This window comes from Hippoglossus stenolepis, chromosome 2 (genome assembly GCF_022539355.2).
Source record: "Hippoglossus stenolepis isolate QCI-W04-F060 chromosome 2, HSTE1.2, whole genome shotgun sequence".
NCBI classification, from domain to species: domain Eukaryota; kingdom Metazoa; phylum Chordata; class Actinopteri; order Pleuronectiformes; family Pleuronectidae; genus Hippoglossus; species Hippoglossus stenolepis.
The window spans coordinates 14895911-14916108 of NC_061484.1; the positions used below are offsets into that span (position 1 = coordinate 14895911).

The following is a 20198-nucleotide window of genomic DNA, read 5'->3' on the forward strand; positions in this document are numbered from 1 at the left end:
TTTATTGGAAGCCTTTTTATAGCAGGCCTTAGTCCCTGGCTTTCATACTTTTCTGCTTAGTGTTTTGGTACTGGTAGTTCAAAGGTGTTGTCTCTTATCTCACACACAAACAGACACACACACACGCACGCACGCACGCATGCACGCACGCACACACACACACACACACACACACACTACACACACACACACACACACACACACACACACACACACACACACACACACACAGACACACACTAAAGACAACAGTAGTCTGTTGCTCACAAACTGTTGTGAATCCCTCTCTGTGATAATTGAATTGAGATGAAACGCCAAACATTCTCTAATCAGTTCTCATCTTCACTAATATGATCCACTCAGCCAGTGATATTGGCCGTCCCAGTGTCACATGCTCGGACTGATTCCTTTTTGATGGCTGTGATTATTATTAAATGGTCTCTAATGACTACTGATAATCCCCATATGCAGCCGAGTGTGCTGGATTCTCTGGGAGGCGGTTGTTTGTTAATGCACTGCTGCTGCTTAAAACACATACAGATGTGTTGGTGTGGGACGAAACCGCAAACCCGACTGAGATCCAGGCCATTGTTTCGGTGCATGCTCGTGCTTAATTTTGACCGGCTTGCTTATGGAAATTGTTCAACAAACTTGTAACTTTTCAGCACAGGGCCACCCATATTAAACCCACTGTACCTTCCTCCCCTGCAGCGACAGTGTGAAGGGTCAAACTGTGTTAGTGTGGTGACGGTGGTTATGGGTGGGGGGTGACAGCTGTATGAGGGTGGCAACTTCAGTCGAGTGGGAGAGGAACACAGCATCATTTTTCACCTCACGCACTGTAGCCTATGTATTTGTGCGCGCATGTGAACGTGTGTGAGGCGGACTGCTGATACGTTTAGTGTTTATTGACTCAGAGAGACGGGCCGTGGCGGCGCACACAGTGTTGTACGGGTGGCAGGGGTCCAGGCGTGGGGGAAACGTGTGTGTTTAAAGTACACACAGGCCTAATTATGCTGATTTAAGCATTCTTGCGGTCCTCCCTCTGGCTTGCGGTGAGTTAACTGGCACAGGGGCGTCCAGCAGAGAGAGAGAGAGAGAGAGAGAGAGAGCTAGGGTAAATATTAAGAAGAGAAGACAGAGATAGAAAGTAAGGACATTCATATTAAAGAAGAAGATAGTGAGGCAGGTTGGAAGAGAAAAGGTGGCAGGGAGGTGCAGCGCACTGAGGGTGACTACAGAGAAAAAAAATGTTGCCCCAGACACTGGGGAAACAGAGGAAAAACATACACGGCCGTCAAACTTCCCAGCAGGTTTTTTTCCTCCTCACATTTGGGTTTTTAAGAGCGCGCCCGCTCTTCGTATTTATTTTTATATTCAGATGTTATGGATTGCTCCGGGAAAAGGCTGTACCTTTTCCCAGCAAGAGGAATTAATACTGTTTGAATGTTCTCTCCGGGGTCTAAAAGGAGGAATTTTTTTGCAAAGGGGTTTAGGAGGTTTAGGAGTGAAAAAAAACCTGACCACTGCTAAATAAACAAACTAGGCATGATTAAAAAACTGACCCTTGTTTGTTGACTCTCTGCTTGTTTCTGTGTGTGTGCGCACCTGCCCCCTGTCTTTTTATGCACATGCATGTACCAGACAATTGAGTATGAATGCAGAAAAGCGGGGAACGAACAGTGTGGGATGTAATATTTACTAGTAACTAGTTACTGTTCTATACATTCTTTGTGTATCTGTACTTAATTCTTGTTTACTTTTCACTTTTACTCGACCTAAAAAATATATATTTGGAAGAGGCCAGTCCAGAAACTCAGCCATCAATTTACACGATGCATCATTCTTTATTAATATAACTGTATTATTCTTAACTATATATACAGTGTAGGTACAGTTGATGATGTAGTTGATCGTTGCTTTAGGGAATAGACAACTCTCATCAAGTACTTTTACTATTTATACTTAAAAACAAGTACTAATTTACAGGTAGAAAAGTGAATGTGGTACATTTGTATCTATATATTTGTACTTTAACACATGTACAACATTTTACTCCCCCACTGGGGCCGCACACATCAAACAAAGTAAAATAATGATTAAAAAAATTAGATTTACAGCTGAGCTGTATGCTGTGTGTGTGTGTGTGTGTGTGTGTGTGTGTGTGTGTGTGTGTGTGTGTGTGTGTGTGTGTGTGTGTGTGTGTGTGTGTGTGTGTGTGTGTGTGTGTGTGTCCTGCACCTCATCACGACTTTGCTGCCTAAACAATATCCCAAACAAAAAGCCCGTACGGGTTCTCCCTTCGACAGAGCAGAGCAGAGATTGATGATCGGCTCGTGTGTATTCAAGCCGACTTTCACTCAGGTGATAAAATCCTGTCGGAGCGGGCTGCTCTGTGTCGTCAGGTTCATTTTTCCTCTTCCTCTATACGAGACGGGATCACCCAACACCAAAGCTCACGTGTGACCTCATCTGAGAATATGCTTCTCACTTTCCTTGCACTTCATTTCTATCTTTTTCCCCTCCCTTTTCCTGAAAGCCTCCCTCGTTCTTTTGCTCACTTATCTCTGTTTTCTCCATCATCCCTCGCCTCCTCCTACTCTTTGTCTCATTACATCTTTTTTACTTCAACTCTCTCCCCCTCCATTTTTCACCTCATTCTTTCCCGCCCCCCCTCTGCTACTCCTCTCTCCTTCGCTCCCTTAGGAAAGAGCCCCGGTCTTATCTGGGATATGTTGGATTTGGTGAGCTTAAAAGCCACTTTACTGACTCCCTGTCTGCCTCTCCTGAGAGCAGCCTGGACTGTCTTAAACAGTTTTAGCGGTCACCAGGCTTTGTCCGCGGGAATTCCTCTCATCAGGCAACTTTTTACTCCCCACCACCTCCTCAATGCTAATCGTTTACCTGACTCCAACCTCCCCCCACCCCCCTCTCCCTTCCCTCTGTCTCGCTCTGCTTCTTTTCTCCTCTTCTACTGACTAAAATGCTAGATACACACATATTGGGTTTCTTTGGTGATGTGAAGGAATGCTAATGTATCATAACCATATTACAGTACTTAGAGGAGGCAAACGGTGCCAAGTGCTATCTGCAGAATCAAATCTCTGCACAAGAGCCTTTCTCTCCGCTTCAGATTGAAAAACACTGTCCCCATTTTGATTTTCCTCTCTGGAAATACATAAAGCTGAAAGCCCCTCTAAAATGTGCAGAAACAATGGCGTTGTTGTATTCCATAATGCAATTTCTACAGGAATTGGAAAGCCAGCCTAAATAAAGATGAGGCCAAATCCTATTTTGCATCGGATTCTTTTTTTTCCTCTTTTTTGAGGCAGAGGAAGAACTTGAATTTCCCCCCGCATTGTTTCCCTGTGTAGTTGTGTGAAACAGGAGTCAGAGGACACTGTATATTGCACAGTTGTCACAGTTTGAAATACATATATTTTTTTAGGAATAGCGATTAAATACTGTTTCGAAATTTGGAAGAAGAATTATTTATTCCAATGCTTCAAGAGAAAGAATGTAACCAGATGACAAGTGCAAACCCAGAAGCAATCCTAACATGATATAATCATAAGCAGGGCAGAGTGGTAACACACTGGAGTGATGGATTTTTATTTTTGGGGCGTGTGTTGTTGATTGAGCGGTGCCGTCCGTGTTGACTCACAGACAAAGAAGTGACGAGTGGCTAGTCTGAGCAGGGGCGTCATGACTTGGCTGATGACTCCAACTCCCCTGAACGCCACTGCAAAGGCAAACCCTTCTCTGTGTGTGTGTGCATGGATATGTGTTTGTGCAGGTTTGTGAATCTCCGCATGTGCAGGCCATTCTGCGTTTGCGTGTCTCCACTGTGTGTAAGAGTGTGTGTGTGTGTTTCAGTCCTGACAGCCAAGAAGCCTCAGCAGCATCTGACGTGGCAGCTCTTGCTGCTTTCAGTCCAGCTCTTTTCCTCCTGGCTCACTTCTCTGTGATACTATCTTTTCATACAATCACATGTTTATAAATGGAGACTGACTGGTATGTCATACAACACCGGTTTCACTGAGAGTTGATAAACACTGCACGTTTTGCTGCAAAATGACTTGGCGAAGATTTATTGCAGTTTAAAGAAAAAAAAATTTTTCAGTGGATATCGAGTAAAGGACAAAAAGTAAAAAAAGAAATCTGGCATGATTCAAGCTGAGGCCAGCGAGGGTACGGTTACACGTATACAGTATTTCACATACATGCTATTCCAACTCTCAGCACAAATGGGAGGGATTTCAAGGTAACTAAGGGCCAATAGAAAATACAACCTATAAATATACCAGATGTACGTTACTAAGAAGTGTGGAGCATATGCTGTTCTTCTATTTTAACAAATTTGTGTATATTTTCACATTTTCTGATAATGTTTTGAATGAAAAACATTCACATATTTGGTTTTAAATCCAACACTAACCAAATGTGAAGGTTTGATTATAGATACAGCACTTTTGGTAAAAATGCTACTTTTCCCTCGCTGTCCTGTTTGTGAGGTGCCTTTTTTTATCGAGGTGGGTTTCCTCCATTTTACGTCCCCTCTGAGGACATGTACTTATGGCTGTCTGCCTGTGGTCCTGTGGTGCTCCTGAGGTCTGTGTGAGGTGGTAGTTTAGGCCGGGGAAGTCAGCGAGTGTGGTCACAGAGGAGATAACTGCACACACACTCGCCCAGAGGCGCCCATCTGCATCGTGTGTCTGTCTGTCTGTCCTCCACCCCCATGCATTGTTGGAGGATTCTTCTTTAAAAAAGGAAAGCGCTAATTTGCGACGATAAAAGTTTCAAAAATGATATAGCTGTTGTGTGCCTGTGCACGTGTCTCCATGTGTTTTTGTGTGTGTGCGTGCGGTTGTGAAGGCTCTTTGTTTCTCGCCTTGCATGTGTTTGTGTGTGCCCTCGGTTTCTTCCACCCTGGCATTGTGTTTGCCCTACAGGGAATGCCACTCAAAATGGGCAGAGCGACCTTTAACCCTCACGCTGCCAGCTCAGCATCAGGCATAACTCTCCGTTGTATGCATGGGCCCGTCTCCCTTTAACCCAAACTCTGTCAGGCATAGCAGAGATTAAGACCCGGCTCTCAGGAAGCCATTTGGAACAGACACCTTTTAACCCTAATGGGATCAGAGTTGCATAGGAAGCCACTTGGAGCAGCCACCCACTCTTAACCCCTATAATGCTACCAACTCAGCACAGACAAGGCAGAGTGCACAGGCAAAAGCCCAGCTCATATCATGCCACAGGGAGCGGGCAACGTTTAACCCTCGCGGCGCCAACCAAGCGCAGGCAAAAGTCCAGCTCACATGATAAGCAGAATTAAATCCGCAAGCTTCAGTGTCCCTGATAGGGAGCTCACTGGTGCAGAAATAGGATAGTAATGTAACAGGGTTGGTTTCCCATCTGCAAAGAAGCATGCCGCAGACGTTTGAGATGTTCCAACTGCAAATGACAAAGTGTGATCAGGGGAAGAGTTTAGTGTTTTTATTCAGTTTTAGTTGGAAGTAAGAGAAAACAACTTAAGATACATTAATTGATTTGGAAATTTATTTAATGAATTATACACATATTTTTAATTATTCAGGAACACAACATCCAAAAAGTATTTTCTCTATCAAACCCCCTTGTTTAATCCAGTTAATCGTATCAGTCTTTATATTATTTCCCCACAAAATGTCAAGTTTTCAGGAACAAATTATGAGTTCTGAGTTACAGTTTTAAAAGTTTTCATAAAGCCAGGTTTTTAGCGAACCTCATCTCACGGTTTGATGATTCTTCAATCACAAAGTTTGGAACCAACAAGATTTAATACTTATCCTACCGTGCTTTTCAAAATAAAACTGGCTGCGGTCAAAGCGTGTAAACATGACCCAACACATGTCGAAACCACTGCACTTCTTGTGTTTCTTTCCTGTGTGAAGGTTAGACTGTTTGTGCGCTCCGCCAAGGCCCGGTTCAACAATCTAGGAAGCGATCAGTCACACAAAAGAAGGGAATACGTTTACAGGGAAGTTATGGAGAAATGTGCCAAGTGGCCCCTTGCAAATGATAAATTTAATACTAAAGGATGGTTCCGAATATAATTGTCACACAAACTGTAGCCGAATGAGAAACTTTCTGTTCAATTTAAGTACCAGGGCATGGGTTGCAGCTTGTGTGTGTGAGAGTGAAAGAGATATAAGAAGTCAAGAGAGGGAAAAGGGAGTTTCTGCACTTGCCTGTCTGGCACCGGCCGAGTGAATGAGTGCACAAGTTTCAGTCTGGGTGAGTCAAGCTGTGTGAGAGAGAGGCAGCGTGAAAAGGAGGGGAGAGGGAGTTCCATGGTGAAGGGAGCGCGCGGGGGGGGGGCGAAGCGAGGGATGCTAGAAGATGGATAGCAATTGAGAAAGAGAGAGCCCAGGCGATTGGTAAAAGCAGAGGGGAGACGCAGCAAAAGGCAGAGGGAGGGATGGTTGAAGTTCAACAACATTACAGGCCACAGGAAACGGAAACACAAGTGTTAGTGCGGGAGAGAGGGAAGTGGTGCAGAGTAAGAGGTGAAAGAAATGAAGGATAAGGAGGAATAGGTGATGGTGGGGGGCACAGAATGAATGTGCGAGCCGGGCTTGTGGTTAAGCATTTGCATAAAGGGTGAGGGCACTCTGCCCGGCTTTTGGGGAGAGGTTGGCATCTCGCCTCGCCGACTGGCAGAACGAGGATCGGGGAGAAATAAAAGAATGAGGGGGAGCGAAAGAGTGAGAGAGAAAGTCTCTCAATAGTGCATCTCTTGTGTGGGGAGAAGCAGGCCTTGGCTGCTGCCGGCGCAGGGCATGGAGGGGAGGGGATATCGGGTTTCATTATCTGCTTGATTCCTGCTGTATTTGCTAACCATGTGCTTCAAAGCCCTCGCTGCAGCTGTAGGCAGGGCAACCGTGGCCAGTGTGCGCCGCTGGCATGTGCCGACTGGAGCACGGCTGTAGGTGTTTGCAACGTGCGCTTCGGTTATAGGGGTGAGACAGGAAACGTGAGACAGGAAGCAAGAGACAGAAAGTGTGAGACAGGTGCTGTACTTCTCTGTGGCTGAAGCACAAAGCTGCCAAACTGCCATCACCCCTCTTTCCCACACACTCACAAACACACATACACTAACACACACTCTCTCTTTGTGTATCACACTGCCCACTTGACCTTATCAGGAATGGCTGCCCTGGTCGAGGGCAAATGCTTTACTCTCTTTTACTGTCGGAAAAAAAGGCCACGCCAACAGTGTGTGTGTGCGTGTTGTTGTTTGTGAGGTTTAAGTGTGTGTGTGTGTGTGTGTGTGTGTGTGTGTGTGTGTGTGTGTGTGTGTGTGTGTGTGTGTGTGTGTGCGTGCCATGGTAACGCTACACAAACCGTTGTAATGTAAACACACATATGAAGTCGTCTCCATGCATTCACTTAGTGTATGCCTGCATGAAATCCTATACGGCCCCATCTCACTGCGGCCACATGTTGAAACGTTTTTTATTAAATCATCGTTTGTTACATGCAGCGCCAGAATCTCCTAATTTAGTTTGAAAATCCATAATTTTGCCCAGTTTTATTTATACTCTGATAAGATCAACCCTGGGAGAAACATTCTTTCTAATTGACAGCACCGTTATCTAGATTAACAGTCAGTTTCGCATCATCTTAAATAAGAGTAGGTATAATATTTCTCTTCAGCTCTCTTTGCAGTTCCCACAACACATTTTTGTGTATAAGAGTTAAAGTTTTGAATGCCGTCCACCCAATCTAAGCCAATAAACCTCAACTGTATTCAACAACAAATGATCATCCTAAAATGTTTTCTCAGTAGTCCAAATTGAATTTGGTTCTCCAAATATTTAAAGTATTTTCAGGACATGAATTGGGAATCTAACTCACTTGTGGGGTTACAGTTATGTTTATAATTAAGTGTATAAGGTGGAATTCATGCAGATGAGCCCGAGTCGTTGAAATACCACACAAACCTCAAGAAAATCCCAGCTGAATTAATCTTGGATGCCTGAAAAAACCCAGAACGGGCTCTCGATCTGATCCTTGTTGTGCTTACATCTGAAGCTGCAGCAGTCTGCCCAGACAAATCCATTGCACAATCTTGGAAGTATATTTGAGTGTAATATTACCCAGGTCTGCAGTCATGTCAGAAGCCCCGGCTTGCTATCAGTCCCCGTGTCTCTGGAGCTGTTTAAAGCTCGCTCGCTCTGTCTTTCCCTCCCAGCCTCATGCCACAAATGGCTTCCAGACTTTCACACATAGTAATGCTTCAGTGTGTAAACAGGCGTAATTACAAACGATGCACAGACACACTTTTAACATCAATCTGTGCTGATGGGAGAAAGAGGGCAGAAAGAGGGAAAGGAGTTTTTTCTCTTCCTCTTCCATGGAGGAGAATGGATGAAAAGGTTTTTGAGCTGGATGGAAACGGAGAGACTGGCGGTGATGAGGATTTAAGGAGGAAATTTTAAAGAGGAATAATGTGGGTCTGTTTGTGAATGCATGTGTGTGGGCTGAAATAAGAGAATAAGTGAATGAAAGAAGGAGAAAGAGGACACTTTTTCCCCCTATTTCCTGAGAGTTTCCAGGGAAATAGTAGTTTATATCAACTTAACCGTGATTATTTTATATCCATGAGGCTCGTGAGGTTACAACCCATCACCTCTTAATGGCAGGGTGTTACTCACCACTACTCAGGCCTGCTCAGTCCTCACCTTACCTCTCTATTTTTCCTGTGCTTCGAACGGAAAGAAAACATGGAAACTTCGCTGTGCAGCCCATAGAAAATTATTTCTCTTCCACTTCCCTTTTCTTTTGTAATGTGGACATAAATAACATCATGTCCATGCGGCGTAAAAAAATCCAAGCTCCCTGTTTAATATAAAGTAAAAAAATATTTAATACATAAATACATATATATTTTTTTTAGATCTTTTTAGGTACAAAGTAAACTATAACGCACAATATTTCTGTCCAACTCAAGAGATCAGAGTACAGACACACACACACACACACACACACACACACACACACACACACACACACACACACACACACACACACACACACACACACACACACAGTCAGAGGAAAAATTGTTTAGATCCTTCACAGTCTTTCCCTTACATCATCATGTCAATAAGTGATTTTTACACAGCAGATGTCAATGTTGCATGACACACACACCAAGCTGATGAATGACACAACCTTACAAACGGTGTCATTCATCAGCTTTGTGTGTGTGTGTGTCTGTGTCCCACCCTTAAGGAACATCTTGATCCAACCTGACGAAAAACTTGAGAGTCAGAAAAAATTACTTCAACGTATCTGGCCTTCAATATCACACTTATAGCAGTGTTTCAAATTAAGACTCTTATTTCGGTAAAATAAAAATATTCAAAGGACAAAAGACTCATGTCGATGGTTTTCCTGTTATTCCAGCAAATATATTGGAAATGAAACAATCATAATAATGATGATAATTATAAAGCATTAAGATTAATAACAATTATTATTATTATTACAAAACTTTTGAAATATGTATAACATTAGGTATAATTCCTAAACATATATTTTAAAGCAATATGAAATTATTATTTCAAAAATGTTGAATTTTCAGATTAAACAGCAAAATGAAATGTTGCTAATTATTTAATTAAAGAATGGCATTTATAGTTTTAATGAATTCACTCTTGCAATTCTTTATAGGCTTAAAAATGTATTGGATTTTATGTAATGAATTTATGTTTGTAAAAAATAACCATTTTTAAACCACCAAGTCACATTTTTTGAATCTTTTGTTATTTAGGTCATGTTGGCGGTAAATATACATAACATAATATACTGTGATATTAACAGTAAATAAAAACAAGGTGCATTTTTTATATAATTTAAACGAGATTTTAAGACTGACTGGAAATTTTGAAGAGGATGGATATTTCTTTTTTTTTAAATGTGTGTGTGGTGTTTTTTTTTGTTCTATTGCTTTTTTAAAAAATATAATTTTGTGTTTTATTAAAATGAAAATGTAAAAAATAAAAGAAGAAACCAAATAATGAACCTTCATGTGTGTAAATAATATAATGTCAGAACTCTGGTTGCCTGCAGCAGTCCCACATGTAATGGCAGATGACTCACACATCCTCACAATGCAGGATGTGGCATCAAACAAATGCACGACCTGATCATTTTCTGCCCCAGGTATACGTGAACACTGACATTTATTTGAACACAGAACATTATTAGCCACAAATTCATCTCAGGTAATTGCTTATTCTATCTTGTGGGGGAAACAGGCCCAATAGGTCACATGCAAAATTAACAGTATGATAATATAATCAACCAACAGGAACAACTAGATCTACTTCTTTAAACACACATGAAGGTGTTGTTAATAGTCAATTTGTAACGTCCACATGTTAAGTAGGCGACGTGAATAAATATGCTTTCACTTCAGGAGGAAAAGCTGCTTTTGTGCGGTGGATTGTGTTTACTCTGGTGGATGTTTGCTTTTGAACAGATATGAACAGAGGTCGCTTTTTAACGCTGCCCCTTGTGTGTGTCAGCTCCACCTGTTCTCCACATCCACCTGCTTTTTCTTTTTCACTTTGACTTTTTTTAGGGATCAATTTTGACCCTTCTTGTTTGACGTAGGCCGCGCGTGAGGGACTGGCGGGGCTCGAGCGCCGCCAGCGGAGCGCGAGCTGGAGGAGGAGGAGGAGAGGAAACCACGTTAGATTAGAACTTATCTCATATTCACAGCGGGTTTTAAGCTTTTATTTTCAAATTAATAAATAGAAGAGTTACTGGGAGCTGGACGAGTGAAGCGTGAGCTCACTGTACGTAAAGGTGAACGGACATAATGGCGAATGATGATATCCCCGGTGAACGTGATGACAGAGGTGGGTTTATAACTTAGTTTTCATTTCCTGGTTTATTTCCGTATTTTAAAAAGCGTAGACACACAGTTTGAAGGCCGCTGTGAGCCGAAGGGCTAGGCCACGCTGAGGAAAAGATATTATATAATATAATTCAGGTTTATAGTTGTTTGATTAGTCGTTAAACTATCTGGATAGCTGGCATCACCTGCCCCGGGCTTGAAGCATAAATTCTAGGCCTCCATCTTACAGCCATCTCATGTTCTCAACCGCTGCACGTTCGGGTTATTCACTCACAAGGTGGATTTACACTGGTTTAACACCACCAGGCTCTTTACAAACAGCACTCTCAGTATTTTTAAAGTGTTTCCCCTTTGTCTTTGTGTTTTTGGCAGTGGCCGCTGCTCCCAGCTTTTGGCCCTGTTAATAAAAACCTGAGGTGGTGTCTGTAATGTCTGTCCTGCTCTCTGAGTTGTGGCCTGTCAGGGGAAGGGGGGGGCACACTTGTCCTGCCCAGTCTGGTGAACAAAGGTTGTAGTTCGTATTTTTTTTTCCCCCTGGAAGAAGGAGCGTGGCACAGGGAGATAAGCTGAGGTGTTGCTTAAATGATTCTACCTGCAGAGTCCAGAGGCAGAGGCCTGAGGGGGGGAACTGCCCCACACCCCTGGCCTTGCCCCCGAGGAGCTCTGGGCAAATGTGGGTTTGAAAAGGTCAAACAAAATATATTAAATATTAGTTTGGCACAAAGACTCGTTTGTTTTACAAAGTCATAAAAGAACTTGCCTTAACTGGATGCTGTGCCCCGACGTCAGTGCTCTGGTTAGTGTTTGGTGCAGTATATGATCATCATAGGCCTGGCAGTGAGTTTGAAGTTATTTTTATTTATGGAGTTCATGATTCATGTTTCGTACAATATTATAAAATGAGGTCTTGCTCAAATTATTACAGAGCGGATTCCCACACAGTGGCAGAGGCCTGAGCCCAGTACACTTTGTTCTGTCTGCAATGAGCTAAAGGAAGTGTGGATTTGAAAAATGTCCAAAAAATGGATATTAAATATAAGGACACAGTGAGTTTAAAATTATTTTTATTTTCATGTTTTAAAGGATATTATAAGATTAGGTCTTGCTGAAATTATTAAAGATCAGATACCTACCTACGTTTTGCCCTGAGGAGAACCCCCCCTCCATTTACAATGAGCTGAAGGAAGTGCAGGTTTGAAAATGTAAAAATAGGGACATTAAATATTATTATGATATAATAAACATATATAATACATATTATATATAATAAATATAAGACACAGACTTATCTCTTTTCCAAAATGATAAAAGGTCTTTCCTTTAATGGATATTGTACACTGAAGTCAAAGTGTTATGCGTAATTTGGTATTTTGTCCAGTTTATGATCATATTAGGCCGGACAATGAATTTAACTAAGTGTGATTTAAGTTATTTTTGATTTAGATTTTTCTTATGGATTTGAATGTTTCATATAATATTATAAGCTGAGATCAGAGCAGGCCTTAGAAACTGACCTAATAACCTTCGCTCATTGGAGAGGAGAAACCCCCCCTCTCCAATGAGCTGACTGAAATGTGGGTTTGAGAATGTGAATAAGAAAAGGACATTAAATATTAGGATGCCAGACAGACATTTTTTTTCCAAAATCATAAAAGATCTGGCCTTACCTATTATACACCAACGTCATGCCCGTGTTATGCTCTTGTGTATAATTTGGTATTTGGTCCGGTTTATGATCATATTAGGCCTGGCAGTGGATTTAATTGAGGTTATTTTGACAGAGTTCATGTTTCATATAAATATTATATTGTTTAGTAACACAGATTAATTTGTAGTCTCGTGATAGGTTTCTTTCAAGTTTCATTTTGTTGTGCAAAAGAGATGATAAGAATTATGTTACTGAGAAAATGTTGCTAGACAAGAACGACAAAAGCAAATGTGTTCCTGGTTCAAATAGACAAAGAAGGGGTTTTGATTTCCCTGATAGTGCTCTCCTGATTATTATCATTTAGTCAGTAATGATATGATAGTGTTACAGGAAGTGACAGTAATACCTGTCATACATGACTCCTTCTCTTTGTCAGTGGCCCATTAATCAAAAAGTCCAGTGATAAACACACCTCCGTTATTATTCTTCATAAACACACACATCTCTTAATTCCATTTCCTCATTCTTCATCTCCACCCATTCCTACATTTTCAGTGCTGCGTATGTTAGCATGAACAATCGGCACCAGGCCCGGCCCGGCCCGGCCTGGTCCAGATGGGGTCTGCAACCCCCCCAGCACTAGCAGTGATGAGCCAGTCGGCCAGCCAGGCAGCCATCTAGCCAGCAAGCTACCCACCCAGGTAGCCAACCAGTTATTCACCCTGCCAGTCATGCAGCACTTTCAGCCAACCTAACAGCCAGGTTGCCAGCCAGTCAGTGGACCAGCCAGTCATCCAGGCTGCGGACTCACTGTCAGACGCTGACAGGGGGAAGAGGCCAGGCTAAATCTGATGGTCCTGAAAGCCAACCAGAGGACTCTGGCCTTTGTAGGGCGTTCACAGACAGCCTGTCCCGTTGCACAGCAGGGGGCTTCATCCCACAATCAAATGGCCGGGCCCTCAACTTTGCCACATGACAAGTTAGCTTTTTGTGGCTTCCCATTGCTGAGATTCCAGATTTGACAATGTCTTCGTGATTCCTGTGAGCCTCGTCGTTTATTTCTATTTAACTTGGACGGCATAAATGAGCAAATGTCGTCTTTTTTATGTAATCTGGAAGCATGGCATTTAAATACCCTTCTAATGGGTATCTATACGTATGTCATATCAGGCCATTAAGGCCATTATTTTACTAACAAATACATCAGATTATATTGAATTGATCCTCAGTGGGAGCCTTTGTCTCTCACATATTTCTCCCATGGTGCACTGGGCACAGCCTGTCCCTCCGAGGTCATGCGGGTCAGCCAATGAGGACGAGACAATGTGCTTGCCAGGGCAGCTATACTGCCTGGTGCTCGCTCACGTTCTGTTGCAGTTCAATCCCAATCACGTGTCATTGTGTCCTTTTCCATAATGTAACAAGAGGAATATATGGGCAATTTAGTGACTGCAGGAGGAGACGATAATTCTTTTCACTAGTACAAAGATTACCATATCTGAATCTGAGAGCATTAGACTAAGCTTTTTGAATTACAGAGAAGCGGAATAGTCTGTTTTAGACAGATTTGATATCCGCTTGCCTCGGTAAACAGCTTTACGTGTACAGGCGTCTTACACGAAGCCGTCCACCGCAGCATTTTGCAGCCTTCATTGTCCGCTGAATCACACACAAACGGGATTGCTCTCTAATTTGGTAACAGAAACTTTTAATGTGTTTCTGTGTCTGTGCTGCTGGTGCCATTAAAGCGAGGTAAAAAAAACAAAACAAAAAATAGAGAGGGAATGAAGGGGCCAGTTTGGATTTGAGAGTACATTTTGAAACAGGAGAGCATTTTTTTGGATGGTATTTTTTTTGTTAGGGGGGCTAATGGGCATTTTCTCCCCCCTCCTCTCTTTGTTTGTGTGGTAAATCCAGGAGCAGCTGCTGGTCCCAGGGTCTAGTGGGATTTTGGGCCTGTGTTTTCTCATGCCATCCCATGCCAAGGTGGTGTAACGCGAGTAGCGAGAGAGGGAGAAAGAGAGAGAGAGGGGTGTTTCTGTAGGGGAGGGTGTGTGTGTGTGTGTGTGTGTCTGTGGGGGGTTGCAGTTGGAGAGCTGGTTTGTTGGTAGCGCTGTGACCACACTGGTGACGAAGGCGATGTGGAGGTGGGTGGGTGGGGGGTTTAGGAGGCGGGCACTGTCTGGATTGGATGCATGTAAAATTAATATCCTCTGGACTTTGCCTTTGCACTAGATTGGAACTTGTCTATTTGGCTAATGACGTGCCTTCTGCCTGCACCACACACAATCCCACCCCGTTCTCCCCCTCCCGCCTCTTCCTCTCTCCCGCTCTCTCTCTCACTATCTCTCTCGCTCTCTCTCCCCTCCACTACCAGCCACCAACCAACCAACAAACCCCCCCCACCTCTTTGCTTCTCCCTCTGCCATCGCTCTCTCTCTTCCCTCCCTTTCAGTGTTGGGAGCGTGCGTATTGGCTGGGCTGTTTGAGACTCTGTGCCAAATAGGTGGGCCCTCTGCGTGTTGGCACAGACTCAGTCAATGGTTAGAGAAGGAAAGTGGAGAGGAAGAGAGAAAGAGAGGGACAGAGTTGGAGAGAAAGAGGGGGAAAAAAGAAGCTGCACTCGGGTTTGCCAGCGGTCGTGCACACTCTTCCAACATTGATTCGGTCCTCTTGTTTTTTTGTTTTTTTTCTTCTTCTTCTCCTCTGTCTGCACCCCCTTCTCCAGCTCTCTCTATCCCTCTCCGTGAGTCTTATGCAGATCCTACAGAACTGAACCAATAGCACACGCTGCTTTGCCAAGCTTTTTTTTTAAATTTTGTTTTTCATCAAGATCTTTTTTTTTTCTACATATTTTTGCAAACAAACAAAGACGCTTGTTCAAGTTTTTGACAGTTTTATCCTTTTGTTACGGCAATATCTGTTTTATTTTGGTTTTGCACGGTCAGCGCTTTAAAAAAAATCATTTTAGAAAGAGAGATTGCTGAACTTCTACACTCTCCTTCTGTTGTGCTCTTGAACAGCACCTCTCCTGCAGCTCCTGCTACAGTACCTCCTGTGTTCCTGTGCTGGTATTACACTGCGCCCCCTTGGCCTGCCTCCTCTTTCTCAGCTTTTTCCCCCCTGCTGCTTTTGTTGGACAGTTTCTCAGCTTCTCTTTTTGCTTCATTTTTTTCCCCTCCTCAGCCTTTTGTTTTCTAAAATACGCTGCATTACCCCAGCACCTTTTGACTCTACACTCCAGTTTTCTAAACTGGTGGTGCATTTTAAGTTTCTTTGCAATCGGCGGGTGAATTTATGATGAGAGAGCAAAATGGTAACTACCATGTTATTCTTGTTTTAATTACATGTGTTTTGCTATAAGGAATTTTCAATGGAAATGCAGTTATGTTATACGTGCACAAATATTTAATGTTGTGGCCTTTCAATGTAACGCTTTGTTTTTTCAATATTCAGATATTTTAGTTTGAGTTTTAAGATTATTTCAGCATTGTATTAAATGTATTTCAAATTATAGTTGGTATAGTATCTGTGTTTAGCTTTTTACAAAATGTAGATATAAAATTTTAATAGTTAATAGTTTTTCCAGAAATAATAATGTTTTTGTTGTAGTTTTGTAATTGGTAGAGGCAAGGATATTTTTTTCATTCTTGGCTTACACATTTAAAATTTTGATATTTATTTATTAGCAGGCTCATGATTTTTTACAGTACAATAATTTAAAGAAAACCCTCACAGTAAATACTTGAGATATTTTTTCCTGATCTGTTAACTCAGTCTTTCATTGTGTTATGTGTTTTGTAAAATGTGTTCAATGTGATGCGTGTCAGGTGTAGAGTCTCTCTTTCTCTGTCTGTCTCTCTCTCTCCCTCTCTCTCTTCTTTCTTTGCCTCTCTCTCTCTCTCTCTCTCTCTCTCTCTCTCTCTCTCTCTCTCTCTCTCTCTCTCTCTCTCTCTCTCTGAACCCCTCGCTCATTCTCTCCCTCCGCTCACACAGAGCAGGCGCTGCTCCTCCATGCTGCGCGCCGGTGCTAACTGCCTCTCTTCTCTCTTCCCTTCCTCACCCCCACTCCCTCTCTCCCCATCCTTCTCTCCCCCATTCTCCCCCTCTCTCTCTACTGCCTCCTCCTGCTTCCCCCCACCCTCTCTCTCCTCCACCCTCCCACCGTCTTCCTCCCTCATCCAGGATGAATTCCACCCCTTCATCGAGGCCCTGCTGCCCCACGTCCGCGCCTTCGCATACACCTGGTTCAACCTGCAGGCCCGTAAGCGCAAGTACTTCAAGAAGCATGAGAAGCGCATGTCCAAGGAGGAAGAACGCGCAGTGAAGGATGAGCTGCTGGGGGAGAAGCCAGAGATCAAACAGAAGTGGGCCTCGCGCCTGCTGGCCAAGCTCCGTAAGGACATCCGGCCTGAGTTCCGTGAGGACTTTGTGCTCACCATCACGGGGAAAAAGCCCCCCTGCTGCGTGCTGTCCAACCCCGACCAGAAGGGCAAGATCCGTCGCATCGATTGCCTCCGCCAAGCCGACAAGGTGTGGCGACTGGACCTGGTGATGGTCATCCTGTTCAAGGGCAGCCCCCTGGAGAGCACGGACGGGGAACGGCTGGTGAAGTCACCACAGTGCACCAACCCTGGCTTGTGCGTCCAGCCGCACCACATCGGAGTGTCCGTCAAGGAGCTCGACCTCTACCTGGCCTACTTCGTCCACACGCCAGGTATGTGGCCAAACTTACACTAATAGAGAGGGATGCCGACACATATAGTCGTGCACCTAGTTGTACACACACATTTACATAGTCATATGCATGTACACACAGAAACACAATTACACACTCGCGTGTGTGGTACATAATTAAATAGAGGGAATAGCAGAAACAATAAATAAAAACTGACTTGTTTTTTTAACGTTAAAGTTTCAGAAATATTCTAAAAAGGTATGTTAAGTAAATATTAGAAATAATAACAAAGATACCTGATAAGGATAAATGCAAATTATAAATTCAGAAAAGTGTTAATTTAATAATGTGCATTTTTTTGGGAGAACCAAAATATAAATCCCCTCTTGCTCTTTATTTCCTAACAAGCAGCAAATATTTTTGCTTTATGCCTGTTTTTACATTTTTTACAAAAAAGAATATGTGAGTGTCTGTCAACGACATTCATCCAGCGTGCTCTGGCAAGTACATATTCATTTTTCTGAGCGAAGAATTTGCGGCTTCATATGGACATATAGTTTGTGTTTTTTTATAGGAAGGAATTTGCATGCCTGTGTTTGTATGTGTGTGTGTGTTTTTATGAGATGATCACCACTGTCAAATTGTGTATTTTTTGTGCAACGAGTGAGAGTCACTATTTATAAGATTGTACTCAGTCGGTTGAAGTGTGTGTGCCATTGTAGCCAAAGAACGCCATTTGGCCAAAGCCCAGGTTGTCTGAGTGTGTGTCTGCGTGCGTATGTGAGTGAGTGTGAGTGTGTTTTGAAGAGAGAAGCAGCGGAGTCGCGAGTCTCCTGCTCTCAGGCCGCAGGCTGCTGTCGCCTTCACCGTCTGCCTGAACGCTAGCACCCCGTTGGACCTGGCTGCCAAACACACACTTGCACACAAAATGCCAGGGCTTACAGACAGCCAGTACTATTGCAGCCACCTTCACACCCATACACACATATACAAACACAGCTAAATAAAGATGCACACATCCGGTAAGAAAAACAAAAAAAAAAGAATAACAACTCTGTCATCTTTGTAGCACACTTTCACACGTAGAGCCAAACATGGTTTTAGTCACGATTGCGTACACACACCCACACAACACACACACTCGGCCAAGCAGTATCATAGATACAGTTTGATACAGCCAAACATTGTTGTATCTCAGCCACCATCATGGATACACACACTCACACCCGGCCAAACATTGCTGTAGCCTCCAGTGCGCATACTCTACACACATCGCCAAAACACTGGCTGTGTAGTAGTTTTTCCCCCCGCATTGCAAAAAAAAACTGTTACAGCAAACACACGCACACAAACACACACATGAAAGACATTTCACAGCCAAATCCTGCAAATACACACTACCTCACCATTCGCTGGCTACGTATACAAACACATGCTCATGACCTAATATTATCTCAGCTGGAATTTTCTGGAAATTTCAAACAGTGACTCAACCAGCTTCACACACACACACACATATATGTATATACAGCAAACCTCAGCCTCTGCCCAAATACATACACACTCTCTGCTCAGGCACAACTCTTATGGTAGACGCTAACATGAGTATAGCCAAATGCTATCACAACCGCCTCAACCTCTCTCTCTCTCCCTCTCTCTCTCTTGCTGACACACACACAAACACACACACACGCTCTCAAAGTCTCGGTCCAGGCCAAACACCTCACACGGCCTGAGCCAAACCCTGGCAGTGGCTTGGTCTGTCTGTGTCTGTGGCAGTGACAAAGCGGAGGTAGCAGGCTCTCCTGACGTCGACTGAGATAATCTGTTTGACTGTTTGAGTTGTGATTTTTTTTCTGTAAATTTGTTTCTCAAATATAATCGATTTTATCAGTTCAATGACTTGGAATTGATTAAAACTGAGACTCGGCTGCAAAAAAAGAAGAATCTGGGTCAGTGAGTTGTGTTCAGCGATTTAATCACTTTTAACATTTAGCACATAATAATATTTTTACATGATACTCTACAAAATTATTGTTTTTTAGTTTTCTTACCTCAGGAGATGTGAACAATTTATATGTGAATGAACGAATAATCCTAGTAAGATATTACCTTACCTTTTCACTTTTATTTTATAATAAATTATAATGATAGTAATTAGTAGTTTTAATTGATGTAATTAAAACAATTACCTAATTTCCATATTTTCACAATATGAAGGCACAATGGTCCATGAACAAAAGCAGCATTAAATATTTATTTGTGATATTATATAAGTAATTTAAAGGTTTTCAAAAAATAGCTGGTGGTGATTGAAATAGATTATTATGTTTGACAATTTCATTTATGCGATTGAGGGAGGATGTTGAAATGGGGAAAAAATTTGTTTTTAACATTTAGTCTCAAACTGAACACATAAGATGTGTCATGACAATTTTGTTCTTCCTCACTCTGATGTCGTTAGCGGTCCAGTTGTTGTTGGATTGTTGTTATGCTCAGTTATTTACTTCACAGCACTTTAGTAAAACACACAGCTGTTTGGAGGGGCTTCCCAGTGCCGCCATTCATAATGTGGACTCACTCTCTTATCTTAACTGGCTAATACAGAGCGCCTCTGTACTTCTATCTGCCTCCAAAGAGCCAACGCTCAGTTTAAGCCCTGGTTTGGGGCCTAGAGAGAATAACAGAGGGCAAACCACTGTCTGCAAACCTCTGAGGGTCACCTCTGTGACCTCTCTTGGCTCTCATTTACTTTTAATTTACAAATGGATATATGTGAGCAAACAGATGCTGTTACAATGATTGTGTGGTTGTGTATTTTTTCAGTCACGTAATGAATGACAAGATGCGCTCATTGTTTGTTTTTGTTTGGTTTGCATTTTGTCAGTCTTTAGCATCTCTGTCTTCCTCGCTCCTCTTTGATCCCGTGCACACTTTTGTTTTGTCTCCTTAAACATCGC

At 42.7% G+C, this 20198-nt stretch overlaps 1 protein-coding gene across 10 annotated transcripts in view; it reads left to right on the forward strand.

The window, feature by feature from the left end:
* Positions 1-20198, forward strand: part of LOC118115488 (nuclear factor 1 X-type) — a 110391-nt gene that overhangs the window by 19877 nt on the left and 70316 nt on the right. For 5 of the 10 annotated variants that reach the window (XM_035166669.2, XM_035166685.2, XM_035166747.2 and 2 more), the window contains one exon: positions 16746-17277. In XM_035166669.2, the coding sequence (XP_035022560.1) occupies positions 16746-17277 (532 nt within the window). Of the gene's footprint in view, positions 1-15067; positions 15877-16559; positions 17278-20198 lie in introns of those variants that run through there. The other 5 variants (XM_047341850.1, XM_047341853.1, XM_047341856.1 and 2 more) reach the window with 2 other exon arrangements.